At 39.3% G+C, this 21561-nt stretch overlaps 2 protein-coding genes across 3 annotated transcripts in view; one reads left to right on the forward strand and one right to left on the reverse strand.

Moving 5' to 3' along the window:
- Positions 1-8525, reverse strand: LOC123747379 (nucleolar protein 12). Its single transcript, XM_045729550.2, has 4 exons — positions 8345-8525; positions 2460-2565; positions 829-1008; positions 1-397 (listed from the first exon to the last, which is right to left on the reverse strand). The coding sequence occupies exons 1-4, from the start codon at positions 8476-8478 to the stop codon at positions 80-82; spliced, it is 738 nt and encodes a 245-aa protein (XP_045585506.2). The 5' UTR covers positions 8479-8525; the 3' UTR covers positions 1-79.
- The window catches only part of LOC123747380 (splicing factor U2af 38 kDa subunit), a 27635-nt gene continuing 14209 nt past the window's right edge, over positions 8136-21561 (forward strand). The window contains exons 1-2 of one of the 2 annotated variants that reach the window (XM_045729553.2): positions 8136-8285; positions 10329-10480. In XM_045729553.2, coding sequence (XP_045585509.1) covers positions 10341-10480 — 140 coding nt within the window. In that variant the 5' untranslated portion in view covers positions 8136-8285; positions 10329-10340. Of the gene's footprint in view, positions 8286-8753; positions 8913-10328; positions 10481-21561 lie in introns of those variants that run through there. The other variant, XM_045729551.2, reaches the window with a different exon arrangement.

Below are 21561 nucleotides of genomic sequence, written 5' to 3' on the forward strand. Positions count from 1 at the left end.
CAAAGTTAGTTTTCTTTAATAATTTTAATGGTGTCAAAATTTATTACAGTATATAAACAATACATGTGAGATGATAAGACTAAGTCACTTGTTCTGTTAATTGTGTCCGTTTGTGCTTCATTTTTTTATTTTTCAACTTTCGTCTGTGATTATTCACTCTTGCCTGAGCCTTTTTCTGTTTTTTAGCATCTCTAGCTTGCTTTAACTTCATCAAGCTGCTTTTCTTCATCACTTGAAAGGTGCTCTTTTTGAGAGAGCGATACAGGTCTTTCTGACTGTGAATGCCAAGCTCATCTAATTTTTCTTTATCTATTTCATCGTCATCCTCATTCCCAGAATCTTCCTTAACTATACTTTTGGTAGATGCCATTTTTGGGTGTGCATTTCCAAGTCCCATCTGTAATCAAAAGAGTTTGTTGTTTTAGTTGTAAGATGAAGTAATTATCACAAGAAAGTGCTTAGCCATTACAGCGATATAACTCTTGGAAGAGATGAGGATAAGGATTTAGGATAGGACAGAGGGAAGGAATGGTGCCCAACCACTTGGACGGATGCAGATTGAATGCCAACCTGCAAGACAGTACAGTCGCTGTACTGTACAGTCCAAGTGGTTGGGTGAAGTGATTATGTATACAGTTTGGAGAATTGAAGAATGTTAAATGGCAACAATATCGAGATGAATAAATAGACAATACAGCACTTAAAATTCTCAACTCCTGAAATATTTTTCATATGAAGGAACCCTTATCCTGTGTAATAAATATATATTTTATATTTTTTTTAAATATATATATAGTACAGTATATAAACACAAATACCTGTACTTGCCTGATTGGTTCCAATGTGATGCTGAGAGGAGATCAAGTCAATTCCAGATATTTCAACTGTAGCAGACCCACAGTCGGTAACAGTTACATTAATATTTTCCACATTATCTTCCTCGTCATCATTGTCACTTTCTGGCATTTCTTGATTGTTGTATATCATTTTCTTGATCAATTGAACTCGCTGAAAAATAAGTGTACAGTGTGGTACTTAATTAATTTACCTTATTTACTACTTATACACTGTACAGTACTTTGGTTATCTTTCTGACTTGTTGCATACAGTATTTTTAAAGCAGTAATTTGCATGTCTATTATTAAAAGTGAATTATTCACACAGAATAGCAAGAGCAAATGTATTCTCAGGAATATTCTATAGAATTTTTTAAACTGTACACAACATAATATGTTTGATATTTGTTTATAATCTGACTAGCAAGTAGATTATACATTAGACTATTGCAATAATTCAGATAAAATTTGATAACAAATAATTAAGATTACTTTCAATGAGAGTGATGTGACCTAGAATTGCTATTCACTTGTCACACTAATCAGATGAGGGATATCGACTCCCAATTTCTGACTTGGTATTGGAAGCAATGTTTAACACTGCTACATTAACGAAATACTCTGTACAAAAGAACACAAGTGTTTACTCTAAACAAAATCAAGTTTCAAATGTAATGAGTAGCCTTTTCTGGTGGGCCCCCAGTAGCTCCCTGAGTTTAGCTCTGTTACCACGAAGGATCAGAACTATGGACCTCTCTATAAAGTGAGGGGAGCTTAGGGATTAGAGATTGACTCAAAACCAGCTAAAGCCCACCAGAAAGCATAGGCATTACAAAACAAGAATCTGTTTGAAGTAAATTCGTTGCCCTATGGTACACAAGACAAATGATTGTTGTCATAGAGTAAATATCTTAATAGTGATGCACCTAGGCCAGCCTGGTCTTTCACTTTGGAGCTGGCTGTGTAAAACCCCACAGGGAAGAAGGGAACAGGATGCAAAGGAACCTCTCAGTAGCTCCCTGAACTTTCTCAAAACAGTACCTTGACAGAGAAAGCCACCTATTCTGGAAAACACAAAATGTGGACGGGGCTTAACCATGGAAGAACAGGAGAGGGCCAAGTGCAAAGAATGGCAGCTACAAGCCAAACATCCAGAGCAACATAAATGAAGTGAGGCTAACGGATATCAGCAAGGAATGAGAAACAAAAGCAGAAAGACTGTAAGAACCCCGAGCCCAAATAATAGCCACAGGAAGACTGGCAAAGAAAGCCTTCAAAGCCGCAAACAGTTGTACAGTACATCCATAGAGTAGGAATAAACAGCTGACTGAACCAAACCAAAATTTTTCAAAACCTGGGAAAGACAGGGCTTTAGATCAAGGTATATTAGAAACAGGGACAATAAACAGAGCCATGACCCCAACAGCACAATGTTCTCACAAAAAACATATTGCAGCCACATATGTTGAGGTACTGTATTGGCACTAGGTGGACAAGTGAGCATTAAGTCTGGCTAAGACCCTCAGGTGACCTGACCTGTGCTGCCATCTGGTGTCAGTCGAGGACATCATGATTAGAGTACTACAAAGTTACATGAATAGCAAATTAGGAAAACTGACTTACATCTTTTCTTATATTCTTCATTTCATTTTTAAGATCTTCTTCAATCTGTTTGTGGGCCTTTTCACGTCTCTCTCGCTTCCTTTTCTGAAATCCTGTGAGATATTCCCTGAAATAAATAAAAATGCTTTAGTAGAATAATTAAGGAATATGGTAAAGTTATGAAATATTCTCCAAAACAAAGTACTGTATTGTGAAAGTGAGGAAAATGAATTAAATATAGTACGCTTGAGCTGTAAGATAACAAATGACAAACATACAGTATTCCCAGACTGGCATTTTTTAGAATATGTAGAGAGAGGTGCAAGGCATTCAGGGTAAAAATGATATCAGTGTGTTTAAAACAGGTAGCATACTGAGTAGTGTTTCACTGAGTAGATTTTACTAATCTATTTCTGTAGAATCAGTATCAGCAAGATTTCAGCTGATACCATTAGATGATGTCTGACACTCTCCCACCCTTTTCACTGGAACTCAATCTTTCATCTGATTTATAACCAGGTCCCCATTACTGCTGAGTGTACATGGGTGAACAGTTACGGACTGGTGACCAATCATCTATCCCTTCCCAGACAGATGCATTATGAAGCAAGACTAGGGGAATTAAATCTCATCTAACTGAAAGACAAAGTTAGGAAAGACATGATTACAGGGGTAGAGGACATTATTTGGAATGTGTGATACATGAACAAGGGAAAACAAAGGTACAGAGCTACAGACACATGGAAATACTGCTGTGAGGCATCCCCAGATACTACCTTCTACAGAAGACACACTGCAATATTATTTATCAGCATCAGGTGATCCCATATGATATACTGTATATATATATAAATTATAGTAGTTACAGTACTGAATTGCCAGGGGGGAGGGGGGGGGGGTGAATGGTAACCTGGCAGACCAGGTTTGAATCCTTGAGGGGTCATTGAGTTGACAGTTGGACATGAGCAAACAAAAAGCAATCCAGAAACCTGCAAAAACCCAGCCCCTCTCTAACAGGCCAAAAACAACCCTTTCTATGCCAGACAAACCAGGGAAAAATAAAAAATCTATCAACTTCTCTGTGACCCAGAAAATATATCAGCATCGTTTGAATTCAGATAATTAAAGAGTGCCTTATATCAATATCAGTAACCAACAGCCAACAATTTTAACACATTGCTGAGGACCTCCAAGTAGAGCAGGAAGCAGAGGTCAACGCCCAGATTGGTACAACGCCTGGAGCACATTGTCTTGGGTCATAAGGAAAGCTACTGATTTTCTGGCATTTGCTGGCTTAATCTTCGAGTGTTGAACAGCGGTTCAGAGATGGTTTAGCTGAGAGGTGCCAGGATTTGACAAGTTTTACAAGTTCCTGTGTGTTTACCAGACCACACACTAGAAGGTGAAGGGACGACGACGTTTCGGTCCGTCCTGGACCATTCTCAAGTCGATTGTTCACATTCTCACAATTGACTTGAGAATGGTCCAGGACGGACAGAAACGTCATCGTCCCTTCACCTTCTAGTGTGTGGTCTGGTTAACATACTTTAGCCACGTTATTGTGACTTATTGCCTGCAAGCTCCTGTGTACCTTCTGGAAGTAAAAGGCAATTGGCTTTTGCTGTGCTATGGTAGCTATCCTGTGGGTTGTGTGGGTGACTGACACATGCCATACTGTGGATGGTCCGGTGGTGCCAGGTGTGCCACACAGCTTGGCAGTCTAGTTTTGCCGAATGGCAGTATTGTTATTTTGGGGGGACACTGACTCCAGTTTGCTCTCCTTACTGAAGACCAGTTCAGCAAGATGCACATGGCTAATTCTGTCGCTGCCCTAATCTGTAAGTTATTTCTATGGCTGTACACCTGTTTACTCCAGCCGTAACTAATGATTTCTATAAATCACTGATAAATAAAGTCTAAATCTAAATATAAATGCAGATTATACAATATATAATTATAATGATGTACAAACGTACAAACTGAGCTATTTGCCATACAACAGGCATTCGCATATGTGATTGCGCAAAACACTCAAAATGCAATCATACACACAGAATCAAAAGCTGCACTTCAAATACTAGGACAAAAACAGTGGAAAGATAATGTGGAAATAATTACCACCATTTTGTATCTTGGAGCAGTCGCTAAAGGCAAAGGACTCCACATAACTTTAAACTGGATCCCATCCCATATTGGAATCCCATTAAATGAAAAAGCTGATGAAATTGCTAAATTGGCAACTCGTTATCCAGTGATACATAAAACAATTCAACCCAGCCTAGAGAACATAAAAAACATCATCACCAAAATACTCTCACATCTCAACAAAGCCTACCTGCACCAGAGAATAGCTGAAGGTTCGCCATCTGCAACATGGTATCTTCTGGCAACCAAATTAGAAAGGTTAAATATCCCAAAAGGAATCCACAGGGAAATAGCAGTTAGGTTATATAGACTACGTCTAGGTTACAGATGCAACTGGGAGATTGGTGAACCCCGACAGAGAGTGCATCTTCTGCCAAACTGTCACAGAAAAGCCATTACTTCACTATCTTCTGGAATGTGAAGCAACCAGTGACCTTAGAAGAGCTTTAAGAGTTCCTGAATCATGCAGTGGCCACCCTGAAGCCATCAACACAGCCACTCTCCTGGTCAACAAAGGTGTCCAGCAGCTGGACACCCTCATAAAGACTGTGAAGCAGTATCCTCCCCCGCGATAACAGCTTGATGGTTAAATGCAAACTCAGAATACTGAGAAAAAAAAAATTGTACCACTTACGGGCTATTCATGCCCGTGCCACCTCTTGAGTGGCTTAATCTTCATCAATCAATCAATCTCCTCATAACTCTTATGGGCTATTCATACCCGTGCCACCTTTTGGGTGGCTTAATCTTCATCAATCAATCAATCTCCTCATCCGGACTAGAGGAAGAAAGGTGGCACAAAATCCTTACAGCATGTGAAGAAGTCTCTGACACTAATGCCCCCTTCACACTGGATGAGCTCAATCGGGCTAAGAAAAACTCCAAAGATACATCCCCTGGAGCCGACAAAATAACCTATAAAATGATTAGAAACCTCGGCCCAGAGGGAGACGCTGCATACCTAAGGTTAATTAATTTAGCCTGGACTTCTCAAACTAGACCTTCTGCTTGGAATAGAGCAGACATAGTGCCGATCCCAAAACCCAAAGATCCAGCTAATCCCAGGCCCATCTCTCTCCAAAGCTGTGCAGCCAAGACGGCTGACAGAATGGCACTCAACAGACTGGAGTGGAAAATGCCTAAACTGCACCATGATATGTATGCCTATAGAAGAGGGGTTGGCACAGTGGAATGTATTATAACTCTGTTAGCCCACTTGAATGACAGACCAGGAATGCTGATATTCCTGGACCTCGAAAAAGCCTTTGAACTGGCTAGCGCCCCAGCTATTCTCTGCTGCCTCATTGACAAAGAGGTCAAAGGCAACCTGCTCTCCTGGACCAAAAACTGTCTCATAAACAGAGAAGCAAGAGTAAAACTTCATGGCACAGTCTCTGAGTACAAAAGACATGAAAATGGTACACCGCAAGGAGGTATTCTTAGCCCTCTTCTCTTCAACTGTTTAATGGAAAGAATAATGAGGTTGAAACTCCCACATCACTGCAGGCTGCTAAACTACGCGGACGACTTTGTCATCATCATAAAAGGAAGGGATGCGGCGCGCCTTGCACCCAAATGCTTAGACTGCATCAGTAAAGAGGCAAAACAGATTGGGATCAAACTCAACCCCTCAAAGTCAAAGGCCATGCCCATAAAAATAGCGAAGCCCAACATCCAACTCACAGTACAGGGTCAACCAATAGAATGGGTCGACACCTATCAGTATCTAGGAATCATCCTGGACACACACATGAATTTTAATGCTGAGGTCACATACTTGAGAGAGCGAACTGCGGCCCGGACGGCAATCCTCAGGTCGCTAACCTCCCTTTCTGGAGGAGCCAATCTGCAAGTCCTTCGCACATACTATGTACAGGCAGTCAGATCAGTGATCGATTATGCCGCACCTGCACTCACAAATCTATCACACCAACAGTGGAAAAAGCTTGAAGTTGCCCAAAACAATGCTATGAGAGCTGCACTGGGAGCCCCCATGTGGACGAGGCTTGAAACTCTTAGACTGGAGACGGGTTTGCCCTCTCTACAAGAAAGAATATCACAAAGGACAGCTACAATTATCAGTAAGATAATTATTTCTTCTGATCCAATCCCAGTACGGCAGGCCTTGGTGGTTGGACTAGGCCAAAACAATGGAAACTCTTGGGTTGCAAGAGCAGGAAAAGTCATAAACAGACTACATTTAAAAAACATGATTCTTGATAGAGAGGGTGATCATCCACACCCAAATTACACTCCTTCCGCCCCGTGGGAAGAGCCTACTTTCAAAATAGTAATAGAAAGTCTCCCAATGAAAAAGGCTGCCTATGATCCGACAATCCTAAGGCGCATAATAGAAGAGCAAATGTATAGCATAGCAGTAGCAGGAGCCACCCACATCTTCACAGACGGATCGGTGGACACAGAAAATGAGAGTGCTGGCGCTGCTCTTTGCACGACCAGCGTTCAGGCATATTGGAGACTGGGAGGACTAGTATCATCAACCCAAACTGAGCTGTTCGCCATACAACAGGCATTCGCATATGTGATTGCACAAAACACTCAAAATGCAATCATACACACAGACTCAAAAGCTGCACTTCAAATACTAGGACAAAAACAGTGGAAAGATAATGTGGAAATAATTACCACCATTTTGTATCAAGGAGCAGTCGCTAAAGGCAAAGGCCTCAACATAACTTTAAACTGGATCCCATCCCATATTGGAATCCCATTAAATGAAAAAGCTGATGAAATTGCTAAATTGGCAACTCGTCATCCAGTGATACATAAAACAATTCAACCCAGCCTAGAGAACATAAAAAACATCATCACCAAAAAACTCTCACATCTCAACAAAGCCTACCTACACCAGAGAATAGCTGAAGGTTCGCCATCTGCAACATGGTATCTTCAGGCAACCAAATTAGAAAGGTTAAATATCCCAAAAGGAATCCACAGGGAAATAGCAGTTAGGCTATATAGACTACGTCTAGGTTACAGATGCAACTGGGAGATTGGTGAAACCCGACAGAGAGAGTGCATCTTCTGCCAAACTGTCACAGAAAAGCCATTACTTCACTATCTTCTGGAATGTGAAGCAACCAATGACCTTAGAAGAGCTTTAAGAGTTCCTGAATCATGCAGTGGCCACCCTGAAGCCATCAACACAGCCACTCTCCTGGTCAACAAAGGTGTCCAGCAGCTGGACACCCTCATAAAGACTGTGAAGCAGTATCCTCCCCCACGATAACAGCTTGATGGTTAAATGCAACCTCAGAACACTGGGAAAAAAAAAAATTAATTAATAATTACGGGAGACATCTCCCGTCACGCAGGGTGCAGTCGCACCTCCACAAATCTCCAGTATCAGCTCTTGATACTGGTAATGGCTCAAAAGGGCCACCACTTACGGGCTATTCATGCCCGTGCCACCTTTTGAGTGGCTTAATCTTTATCATCAATCTCCTCATCACAATCGACTTGAGAATGGTCCAGGACGGACCGAAACGTCGTCGTCGTCCCTTCAACTTTTAGTGTGTGGTCTGGTCAACAAAGTTCCAAGTAGCACGGGCTATGGTGAGCCCGTAGTGGACTTACCTGGCACAGGAGCGGTGCTGTGTGGCGTTTAACTAGCTTTGTGGCTGAACCAGAAATCCCCACAGCAATTTGACCACAACAAAACAAATAAGACAGTAACTTTTTGTAAGTACATAAGTGGAGGGTGCAGGAAGCCTCGAGTGTGTCAGCCTGGCTCTACCAACCTCCTGTCTTCTATATCAAACTTGATGTGTAACTTGTTTTTCCTGTTCTGAGGTTGCAGTTGCTTTGTTTTATTGGATTTAGGCTTCCACTTCTTTTTATTGGGAAATGTTTTGGTGTTGACGTGGGTCTTCATGATGGCTGGCTGGCTCACACACACACCCTCATGGTCCCTCTACCCTACTCTCATCTCCATCACTTGCTGCGATATTTTAATCTTATAAACTCAACAAAACTAATTTAATAAATATAATTAAACTCGGGGTTAGTATTAAGGGCAGTATATTTCATGTATTATATATATATAATCCCTACTTGAGCTAAGTCACACTTCAAAATATATACATGATTTGATTATTTTATTGGCAGTATGGATTTTAATTTGACTTAAGTGGAATTGTTGATTGAATTACAAGAGAGAGAAGTGTGTGGTAGAGGTGTGACTGAGGAGGGAGAGTAAGGAGAGGAGGCGACCAGTGTTGTGGGAGAGGGCCACCACCGACGCCGACTCCTCCACAGTGCATTCACTCGGCGGGTTTTATGTCACATTCTCCGCCACGGACGCACTAGGTACGACTTGATGCCCCAAACTCTACCACGGAAAGGTTGTGGGCGTGGGCGTGGGTAGAGGGATGTGTTGTGTGTGTAGGGGCGTGGGCGTGGGCGTAGAGGACAAGCCAGGCCGTCGGGGGGGCCATAGGACACGAGTCTTGGGGCAAGGAAGGAAGGATCTTGCCCCCTTCCTTCCCTGGGGCAAGATCTTTCCCCTTCTACCTTGGGCTGGATGGTAGAGTGACGGTCTCGCTTCATGCAGGTCGGCGTTCAATCCCAGACCGTCCAAGTGGTTGGTCACCATTCCTTTTCTTATCCTGACCCCTTCCCATATAGTCGTAATGGCTTGGCACTTTCCCCCAGAAAATTACCTTACCTCCCCTTCTACCTATTTCTGGGTCTTAATTCCTGGCTCCAGGGGACGATTGGCCCACCAAGACGTGCCAAGGTGCCCCTTGGGTACGACTCGCGTCACCTGGTAGACTGGTATATGAGCATCTACCTCTGGTAGATATGGTGACGGTGACAGGTAGATTGTTAGTCTACGTCAAGAGTCTGTCCAGGCTAAGTTAGGATAATTTAGCTAAAAGTGTTTCTGTCGAAACGTCAGGTAAGTGAACTTATTGTAGGCTGTTGGTGTATGGTTTTGATTAGTCTTTCAACGTAAAATACAAATTGATATCCAAATTAAAATAAAAAAAAAATTCAAATGTTTATTCAGGTAAAGTACATACATACAAGAGGTGATACAAAAATTGATAGATTTATACATAGAGGTAGTACATACAATGCCTAAAGCCACTATTATGCAGAGCGTTTCGGGCAGAGTACACTAAATACTAGTGTACAAATAGTACACTAGTAAACCAAGAGACTTATTTACATGTACCCAAGAGGGTATTTACATGTACCTAATATGTGCGTTCCCATGGCAGTACATAGGGAGCCCTTCCTGGAGTTAGGCAACTGTTATGAGGTTTTATTCTGGGGAGGAAGGTTTTACAAGGGTTCATCCCTACCTCACCAAGTTAATATCTTTTTATTCAAACACATTTGAGGCAGTTAACAATAGGAAATTGGAGTATGAATGAACCTCAACTAGGCCTTCAATAGGCCTTTAATACAATTCTGTATGAGGCTGCATAGTAAGGTAGAAGTGAATGGCATCGGACGAAACTCGCTGAACTGGATCAAATCATAATAACTTTAAGACAGGAAACAAGGTTGACTCCAGACTATGTACCTCCTTAAAAGTTCCTCTGTAACAAGGGGCAAATACGTACACATGTATATACAAATAAACATACATAAACTGTATACATACATATACTGTATACATATATACATACATGCACAATTAGGTGAGTATACATATATATATACATACCCACTACTGCATATTAGTTTTATATATATGTATTTTTTTGTTTACAGTGACCAGGCAAGATGTCTATGTCAGGTGCAGAGTACCTGGCTTCCATCTATGGCACAGAAAAGGATAAAGTAAACTGCTCCTTCTATATCAAAACTGGGGCTTGCCGGCACAGTGAAAGATGCTCTAGGAAGCATAACAAACCACAGTATAGGTAAAGGACCTCATTACGAATTTCTTTTTTAAGTTTTTATTTAAATGCATTATAATTACCATACATTTATTACAGAATTCACCCCTGCAACCCTATTTAGCTGCTGTAATAATCATTACTATAATTCAGAGACTGGGCCTTATTGTGGCATATATCATGCCATATGCAGGCATGGGCTTCAGTGTAATTGTTGAGCAATTAAATGCAAAGGTTTCCTAATTATGCATGTGGAAAATTTGATTAATGTTGTGTTTACAGTTGCTAGCCCCAAGAAATACTGGGTAGGCTGGTCGGCAATTATTTTTCTTGCAGGTTATTTTTTGTCTATTTTACAGTATTAGGTATGATACAATATTATTTTTCTCGAAAAAGAAAACTCTACAAATGAAAATGAAACAATTTGTTTGGCTTCCTTTAAATGGAGTTGGGAATACTGTACAGTACAGTACTGTAATTTAAGTAACGAGTTGCTGCTGACATAATAATACAGTATTGTATTCAGTCTATGTCTATTTGAGAATTTTTGTCTGTTCAAGGGTGGTGGCCAGATAGATGTTTGTAGCTAGTCTCAAATTTCACATATGAAGCATGTGGGGTAGGGGATTGTAATAGGCCAGTCAGGGTCAGCTGCAGTGCCACACTAAGAAATGTCAGCATCTAACACCCCTCCCCCCCTCCCCCACCAACCCCCCTTTGCTGCATTTTTCATGAAGTCAAATCTAATACATTAGTTCCCTGTAGACTTGTTTAACCTCTAGATGTGCAGGCTATTTTGATGCATTGTCTGTCGTGCACGGAACAAAATTGTTAAAAAAAATATAATTTTTTTTATTAATTAGCATCCAGGAAGTGCCAGAACTACAAAAATCTGTGAAAAATCTCCACCTTTCATGGTTTAGTTATATTGTTTACCTGTCGGAGAAGGTGCTGCACGGGAATAACTTGGTCCATTTATTTTTGTTTCTCGCCTTATTTAATTTTTTCATGCTCATATGTTGTGTGTCAATAGTGGTATTCAATATGTATAACTGGAAATAGGTAATGTACAGAAATGTGTATAATTATATATACTGTATAATATATATATATATATATATAATATGCTTAAATCTTGTAATTGCACATAGCACACATTTTGCATGCAAATATACACATGAATATCATTAGTTTGCTATTGTTAAGTTCAGTGGTTCATAGCATGGCTGCCCTGCATGTTCAGTCACTGGATGGTGATACACCAGACATGGTCCCAATCGTTTTACTAAGGCCCTAGAAAGAAATTAAAGGATTTAGGATATTTGCCCAAATATGGCAAATTATTGACGTGAAGTCTCATGTCAAATGATTTCCCACTAGAATAGGTGTGGAGTTTGAATAAAATGGGGCACCTTTAATCCTCTTCGGGTGATTGGAGCACATGGGCCACTCTCAAGAGGTTGGAGCAGGGTGAGGGTTAAGTGCTTTGTGATTTTTCTGAGAGGGGGAGAGGGTACAAGTGGAGAGAAAGAAGGGGAGGGGGAGAGGTGGGCCACTCTCCAGGGTGGGACGGCCTTGGTATTGAGAGGGCGATCGTGAGCAGTGCATGCAACAGCACCTCACAGCACTGCCATGCAGCTTGTACTCACACCATCACTTCAAACTAATGAGATAACTGCTATTATTTAATGATAATGTCATGGAAGATTCTGACTGCGATAAGAACTATATACAAGGTTCAGATGTCAGTGAACCCAGAGCTGGTTATGATGATCACAGCACAAGGCAGACATTCACAGTACACAGTTTGGTGCATTTACACATCATGAAATTGGACCTAGTGTTCCTTTAGAAAATAACTGGAAAATTATTCATATTCAGGATTTAGTGACCAGGATTCTGATCCTAGTAGCAGTGTTGTGGCTAGAGTTAACAATGAATAGTAGTATATTGGGAGGCATTTTGCTGTGTCGAGTATTGTCAACAGCTGACTAGCATTTGGTGTGCTATGCTGTGCTTGTTTTACAAAATTACCAGACCCACTAGAACTGTTTAGTATGGTTCATAAAAATGTATATAATTATAATGTATATATGGTGTAATATCAGCAAAACAAGTACTGTATGTTCTTTGTTCTATGAATATAAAATGGTGCACATATTAGTGACACAAATATATTTGAGCCTTCTGATGTTCTGCAGATTTTATTATATAAATTTCTCAAATGTCACTATTAAATATTATTACCGGGGAAAAAAAAAAAGACAGAAAACAAATCGGACATTGAGATAAGTAAAAATATCTTTGCAGCAACTCCTGCCCTATGTCTGGCCTATTGCGATTGAATCGTGACATCATGAAATATCCTTGCTTGACTACTGCCAAAGCAAGTAAAAATAATTAAATATTTCCCAGGATCAGGAAATGTATTTTAACAATATTAGAAGGAAAACGTATTTACTTCCTTCCACCCCGCACACCAGAGCATTGTCTTCTATAAATGGGGGGTGCAGCCCAAGAATTAAAATTGGAACAGGGAAGGGAATTATCAGGGGAAAACACCAAGTCATTACAACTATATAGCACTTGGAACAGGTCAGGATAAGGATTTGGGTTGGGACGGAGGGAAGGAATGGTGCCCAACCACTTAGACAGTCAGGGATTGAATGCCGACCTGCATGAAGTGAGACCATCACTCTACAATTGTACAAGTGTGGTCAATATGTAGTGCTTCGGCTATGTCTAATCTCCTATTATCGTTCTATGTCATTTCGGTATTGTTGTTTAGGATGTATTTGATAATGCTCTGGTGTGTAGAAATAATGTTTTTTGATTGTCTTGTTATTTTTGCATTGCTGGGCACCTTGAAAGAGATGTTTGTGTGTGTAATTATCTAAGAGTAGTAAAAGTATTAGAGCTGTGCTCCCACCTTTCCAGTACTCTGTCATATAACTCTTTGAAACTATTGATGGTGTGTGTGTGGCAGGGGGGGGGGGGGACTAGATTATATATAAATAATATAGATCATTGTTTTGGTTATGTCGTGCTGCATCTTGTGTTAGTAGGAGTCACACTTCTGTTGTCTATTAGGACTTTCCTGTTTTGTGGTCCATTGAAAAGAAGTTCCTGTAGAAGAACAACTTATGGGACAAATTCTAAAAGACAGATTAACGACTTATTGCAATCTCTTCAGCTTTTTTTAATGACCTTTGGACATTTTCATCATATCTGTTGTTGACAAGGATCTGCCTTACTTTGCCGAGTTCTTGTCAACCTGCTTCGAACTAGTGCCGTATAAAAGAACAACTGTTGTCATAGCCAACAACAGCACTTCTCTTGTACTGGTCAGGGTTTTCATTGGTATCACTTTTCCATATTAGTTCCCTTGGTATAGACTAAAGTATGGAAGCTGCCTTTTTTTTTTTTTTTTTTTTTAACATACACTTGTGGCAGGTAGCTTGCCTTCACTCTCCACATTGTAAGTAAAATCTAATTGCATGGAATTTTGTTCAGAAGCTTCCTTAACTACTGGGATGTGCTACGTTTGTGAAATTCTTCCTGTGTGCCAAAAATAAAGTGTTTACAAAAAAAAAAATGTCTGTAAAATGATGAATATTTTTGCTGAATATATGTAAAAAAAAAATCAAATTCCACTTACTTTGACTGTGGGAACGTGGACTAAGTGGTGCGTGACGTCATAACAGGCTATTCAGTGATGACGCTAACACTGTTCATCTATGCTACTTGTATCAGATGCATCATCACTGAACCCAGAAAATTATTCATATATAAAAATTGGAGATAACACGGGTGATCATGGGTGGTGCTCGGCTGCTACTGGATTCGCTCGTTGTATCGTCCTCGTCGGTGCTGTATCACTTGTATCCGACCCTTGTGTTTGGTCCTTAGTGTGCCTATCTACATCAATATCATGACCTTTATGTTCTTCAAACAACAAGATTTTAATGTCACCGACAGAGCAATCTTTCAAAATCGTGTCGGACAGGTGTTTAGGAGCCAGAGGCGCATGCACCACCCATGGTTGCTCACGCAGAACTGAGCCATCCAGCAGCCCTAGGACATTCTGGGAATTTTTTCCAAGATGGCTGCCTCTCGCTGGAGGTCCCAAGAGTCCACTTTGTACCCAACCAACCACGTGCGCGATTTGAATGGTGCGAAATCTTAAATTGGTGTTTCCTCAGCCTGCGCAGTTTTGAGCCGATGAGTTTTCTTGGCCAGCGCAGTACTGTACAGTGGTTAAGCAGTAGTAGGTACTTGAGAGGTAACAGTTGCCAGAAATCGTCAATACTGTACTGTACAGGCTGTGTGTACAGTAGATGTCAGATTTAATGTCCATTATTTTTTTTATAATATAAGTGCTTAAATCTGCTGTAATGCATAGGTTGTACAAGGTTTTTTATTACCTTGCTAAGAGTATTGAAGTGAAATATTTCTATTGATATTTCAGTGTCAAAATTAGTGCTATACAGCATTGCAGTTATTCCCCATGTGCACATAAGGCATGTTTTGCACACCAAAAGTCAGCCAGCCTTACTATATAAAAAAAAATCAACAAATTAATTTATTTTCCATTCTTTATTTTGATTTCAATACGATAAAACGATTGATGGCAATAATTTGATGCCTAAATTATATACAGTATTTATGATCATTATTTGTCCCCCTCCCTCCCCCTCAAAAAAAAAAAAAATGCAGAATTTTTGTTCCCACCAAGCAGGGTGAGGTGGTGGGAGGCAAGCTTGCCTGCATGAGCTGCTTACCACTCATCACCAGTGTAGAGAGAGAGGAGGGCAATGATGTGGGTGCACTTACGCCTACTCTTCTTTCGTACTGTATCTATTTTTGCTCTTTAGAAATATATATTTTTCCTTAATGCCCTCAACACTATATTTGCTGCTGTAAGACATCTTATTAACAAAAAAGGCAAATATAGTGCACTGTGATAATTAATAATACCAGCTCTGTAACTTCATGTCATCCATCCAAGAGACTGGTGTTGGAAGGCATAAAATAACTGTTGTTTGGACCACATATCCACATCTGTTTTGGTAATTTTGTGGGTTTTTTTAGTTTTTTAATTTAACATTTTTATTAATTTGGATTTAGCACTAATATTCTATTGGGCATGGATGAACTGCAATACAGGGAATACAAAGAACATTTACAGCATGCATAGACATGATGAAACGCCTAAATAATTGGAATTGTCTCAAAGCTCTGAAAATGTATTCTCTAGAAAGGAGACGAGAGAGGTATCAGTAATATATACTGTACACGTGGAAAATACTGGAGGGCCAGGTCCCAAATTTACACGGTAAAATAACAACATACTGGAGTGAGCGATATGGAAGCAAATGCAGAATAGGCCCAGTAAAGAATAGAGTGCGCCATAGGCACAGTTCATGTGCGGCATAGGCACATGAACATTAGAATTCCACGGTTGTTCAATATCCTCCCAGCAAGTATTAAGCAATATTGCTGGAACAAAAGTGGAAGTCTTCAAGAAAAAACTGGACCCTTCTTTTTCGGCAAGAAGTGTTGGACCAACCCAGCTGTAGTGGATGTGTTTCAAGCTTCGAGCCTGTTGGACCCAGCTCTCACAAATCAAGCTTAGCCCTTGTTTGAGCTTGGGGAGTAGAACACTCGGAACATCATCCAGGTACAGTAACATGTGGTATAATATGTTTATTTTTGGCCATTTTGTGTGTTCTTTAAATATTATTGTTTGATAATATTTGTTAAATGTTGTATTTGAGTTTTAAAGATTTTTATGTACTGTACAGTAGTTTACAATAATATAAGAAAGGTGGGGCTTACTGACATTACAAATTGCAAATGACAATGCTGAGGGAGTTACGTTCATCACTTATTTAATCATTTAAATGTTATAAGTCAGTATAATAAGTTTGCTAGAATTTTGTTATGTAAATGGCTGTTTCTCATGGAAAGAAATATGGGGACTGAGGGCAGGAGGGTTGGCTTGGGGTAACATGACTTCAGCAGGATGGAGATTGCAATTGCCACCCACCTCCAGGGCTTGCTTTGTCTGCCTAGCTTTGCCTCCAACATGCCAGGTTCCTCTGGAGCTCACTTGGTCCTTAGATCAGATCTTTTTGGTTTTGTCCTCTCCCTAATTTTCTTGCCTCCTTTTGATTCCTTTTTCTGAGCTACTTGTTGACTCTGGCTTTTTGTTTTATAGCATTTATAGCATGAGCACTCGGTGAGATTAGGAGAAGCTTATATACAGTACAGTACTGGTGAGATTTCAGAGCACTTAAATTGGTGGACATAACTACACAAAACAAGTGGCAAAAAAGCTACAGAACTACAGTATCACTAACGTCACTCCTTACTTCATAAAAGGTCTTTGAGAGAGTGATTAAAAAGTAAAATTGTTAGTTTTATGGAGAAAAATGCAACACTGATTTATAGTTGGAAGAACCTTCCTTTTGCAATTACAGTACTCATCAACTTTGATAAAATCATGGAAGCATTGAGTTAATAGAAAATTGCCATAGAAAATTTTCACCAAAAAAATTTGTTGTTGTAAGTCAAAGGGCCTGCTTTGGGAAATAATTGTATTGGTTAAAACTATACGGCCAAAAAAAATAGGCTTATGAATGGTATCTCCTTAATATTGCACAGAGATCACTTTAAATTATTTTCCTAAATGAGTATATACAGTACTGTAATTGAAAAATAAAGTTTGTGGGAACCCATTGAGCAAATGTAGTCGAAAATAAAAAATGGGCTGATTTATATTTTGAATTTGGTAAGGCTTTTGCTAAAAAATCATAAAGCTACATTTGAAAAGAGATTAGGTTTAATGATTGTATACTGTATTGTTGTAATTTTTGTATACAGCTGTATTATATGGTTTTATGTAGGTTGTATGCTAGAATATTAAAGAGGTACAGTATTAGTTTTGGCAAGAAAAAGGTCACTAATCTCAAATTTGAGGCGAGTCCAGCTGCAACTGAATTTGGGATGGAATGTGTGGGGGGGGGGTTGGTTTCTATTACTTATTTTGAGGAAGAATACATTGCCACTAAACTCTTGACAAACATCAAGTGCTATGGCATTATTTTTTATATGTACTTTTAGTTTTATAGCGTGACCCCCTTTTTGTTGCAAAGCTAGGATTTCGGTAACACCAGATCCATAACAATTGGTTTGATGTTTTGATGCATTGAATTAAGTTCTGGAGAGTGAACGTTCTCAATCTGAGTCAACTCTGTGGCCGTATATTGGGGGCATTATTTAACTTGTTATAAAAAGATGTCACGTTTCATTATACTGTCCAATCTAGGTGGTTGGGCAGTGTTTTTTTTTTTTTTTATTAACAGGAAGCAGAGATGTCTTGTGTGCTTACAGGCTATGTACCATATCTTGTATTTCTCTCCTTTTCTATTTTTATATTTATCTGCTTTTATACATTTCTACTGATTTAAGTTGAATTTAACCACTATACACATTTAATAGCAGACAGGCAGTTTTATTAGTTAAGGGAAAGGAGTTTCTTAAACAGTATAATATGACTAATAATAAAATACATATAATAATTCTATAATCTTATAATTAATAATGTAATATGTAAGACCTGTAAACTTTGTATGAAGCGTTCTTCTGAGTAACAATTTTTAGGATGTTTGACCCCATATTTCTAGGAGCTATTTTGTGATCCTGTTGAAGTTGAACCAAGATCTGTATTCTTGACACAGAATTCAGATCAGTTTTGTTTACATTGCTCTAATGCATTCATGCCAGAGAAAATGTTAATAAATATAATTCTTCAGATGAGTATTGTAGTGTTTAATTTTTTGGTTCCAGTGCCTAGTTCTTTGCTGATTTTCCCATGCATTATGCCAATGTTGTTAGACTTGAAAACAGGTGCAGTAACTGCCTGTTTTTTCATTAATGGGTAAAACCATGTTTTGTTTTGTTGTGGGGGGGGGGGGGAATTGAAAACACCAATGTACTGCGACTTGAAATTTTTACATATTATGGTGCAAAGAGGGTACTTATCATTGGACAATGTAGACCCCTCCTTGGTAGCAGTTTGGATAAATTTCAACACATTGTTGGTAGGGGGAGCAAACTTGATTGATGCCTTAAAAAAAAATCTGTAAATGTTGCTGTAATGACGCTTCTGTACACATGCCCTGGTTTTATGTAGATACATTAAGTAGACTTTGTTTGCAAATGATACTCTCGAAAGTTTTGCCCTGTGGCCACTTAAATGGCTTTCTTGTTATATCACAAAAATGGGTAGATATATTTGCTAAAAGCTTGGACATTGCATAACTTAAAACATTGATCAATACTACATAATATGTAAGGTTTTACAATTGTAAGTCTTCATAGGTTATAGTTTGATTAGCCACATTTATGTTTGGCCTGATCAGATTGTGACAAGTTTTTAAACTGTGTAGACAGCAAGACCTAGTAACCCCACCACTTGTACAACATAATCTTATCTTTTCTGTTTTTTTCCATCTCCCTTTCACTAATCCCACAATACAGCCATCACAGCTGCCACTACTAACATAACCACTTGTGCAGACACCAAATGCACTACAAAAGCCATAACTATCACCACAATCACAATAACCACAACAAATATTAAAATTACAACTACCACCAATACGACTACTTAAGCCCCATTATGCAGCATTTCAGTCTGCCATCAAACTCTTGCTTGGTGAAATGGGTGAGAAAATCTGACCTTCAGAGTGCTCATTGCAACTGGATATTCATTGAAGTTGTGTACCATACTCTTATGGTCTATATTTCCCTTGTTTTATGGAGTGGTCTAGCAGTCGGGGTCATTTTAGGGCTCGTGGTCTCTGGAGGTTTGCCACACTAAAGGTATTCTTGTCTGTATCCTGGGCTTACATCAGGGCAGATAGATTTTTACAAGTTTACCTTCAGATACTTCGACCAGTGTGTAACTTTGGGCAGACTTTCCTCTAGGTGACACTCATCTTCAGGTGAGGTTGGGTGCTAGAAGGACTGTGCGACTTCTGTTAATTTGGCAATTTCTTCCTCCAAAACTTCTTTTAATGCTACAGCAGTTCAAGTGAGTCTTACTCTTATTTTAAGTATTGTGGGTTCTCTGGTACTTCAGTTAGTGGACAACTATATCTACTGTTAAGTTATCATCCGCACTTCCGTTGAAATAAACATTTCAGTCACCTGGGTTCTAGGCTTGAATCATAGACCCCACGTGTGAGCTAGTGGATAGAGTTTCTATTCACTTCTATCTCCCACACGTGAGTGGATAGAGCTTCTGCCTCACATGTAGGGTCCATGGTTCAAGTCTCCTAGAGCCCAGGTGAATGAAATATATCACTGTTATGACAAGTGTTAATACAATCTTAAATAATTGTCTGATCGTTGTGTGTACTTTGTGTAATTTTTTACCCTATACATACATATCTTCATGAAAGAGGCTTGGTGGTGGGGTAACTTGAGAATGGCAGGGCATGAGTGGTGATGGCTGTTTCTGCTAACCAACATTCCCTCCCTCAGCTGTGTGTATATGTGAGAGGGTGAGTGAGTAATGTAAATTACTAACTACCATATCATGGATAATAACATTCACCTGTATTCTCTGAGTCTCGAACCGCCGACCACCACATACAGTATTCAGCCGCTCTACTTGACTGAAATGTTATCCAGGATATGGTGGTTAGAAATTTGACTAGGACATGGCTCACTTAACACAAGACATGCCAAAGTGGTACCCCACGGGAAGGCCTAAAGTTCCAGTTGGGCAGCAGACTGGTGCTTCTGGAATCCTTCTTGTTTAAGGGGTGTTGGTGGCTCAGTTGGTAGTGGCTGCCAATTGTCTGGTTTGTGGTTTGAGTGTCCAGGTGAATGAAATATGTAATGAGTGTTTATATTCGTACCTGTAATTTATCTTTCCACACAGTTTTGTCATAAAATAAAATGTATAAACTAACTTTTTATGTCAGCAACAAACGGCAAATTTGCATTGTATGGCAAAGGTAGTTGTGTTGAGAGCGGGAAATTTCTCTGCATCATCTGCTGGCAATTTCTTATCAGTATTTACATCTTTATTTAGTCAATGGAAAGGCACAGTTACTATTTTATGAGGCCCTATCTAAATTAATAAAATTATTAACCGAGTGGAGTTTAAATAAGAAATCGTGCAATTTGATTTTGTCAGTTTTCTCTCCTTCAGGGATTTTGTTCTCATTTAAATTACAGGTTCCAATTTGTTGTCAACCTATGGTGCTCAGATACTACTACCAGCATTTATCTTTTTACCCAGTGAAAATTTCAGCAGTGTTAGCCAAACTGAAAGGGAGGTTTATTTTATCTTTGTTGGCCAGCACAGTGTTACCAAAGTTGCTCAGTAAGTGCCAAGTCCTGTCAAGATTTCCCCAATCTAGCATTGTAGATGCTACATTCCTCAATGTAGATGACAGATGCAACTGATACTTCGGTGCTATAATGCACCGAAGTGCATTATAGCACTTGCTGGAAATTGCTGGAAATTTTCAAAGTACTGTACAGTATACCTGTACCATCACTTAGACCTCTTGCAGAAACGGCTTGGGAAGCTTGAAAAACCATTGTTTCATTACAAGACTTTTATTTGGTTTACAGTGCCCTTTTTTTTCATGGAATCATGAGCTTGTTTGATGTAATGAAATTTGCCTAATGTGATTTCTTTATACCGTACTGTAATGACACTTACCTTGTATGGTTTGTTCATACTGTGTTGTGTAGCATTAATTTAATGATAGGATGTTAGTGCTCACTAGTCTGAATAATTTTGTCTATACTTAGGAAGAACACTTCAGAGTTGTCTACACAGGTAAATCACACTATATTGAATAATAAAGGTTTGGTTATTATATTGAAGAACATAGTGAAAAGTTCAGCAAATTCCAAACTTTGACTTTATGTTTAAACTAGCAATTTTGGAATAAGTCTTTGGATATAGCATGAATTTCTGCCTTTGGCTTTCTTCACTAATGTCCTATAGGAGCTTTAGATAGTAACAATTTTTAATGAAAATTTCTAGTAACCTATATGCTTGTCTCATATACTAA

Source organism: Procambarus clarkii, chromosome 94 (assembly GCF_040958095.1).
Source record: "Procambarus clarkii isolate CNS0578487 chromosome 94, FALCON_Pclarkii_2.0, whole genome shotgun sequence".
NCBI classification, from domain to species: domain Eukaryota; kingdom Metazoa; phylum Arthropoda; class Malacostraca; order Decapoda; family Cambaridae; genus Procambarus; species Procambarus clarkii.

Bases quoted from the DNA above. Each gene is read 5' to 3' on its own strand.
- LOC123747379 (XM_045729550.2), bottom strand. From the start codon at position 8,478: ATGAAGACCCACGTCAACACCAAAACATTTCCCAATAAAAAGAAGTGG. The intron at 1,009-2,459 runs GTAAGTCAGTTT...CTTATTTTTCAG, and splicing joins TGAAGAATATAAGAAAAGAT to CGAGTTCAATTGATCAAGAA. The intron at 398-828 runs GCAAGTACAGGT...TTTTGATTACAG, and splicing joins ATCACATTGGAACCAATCAG to ATGGGACTTGGAAATGCACA.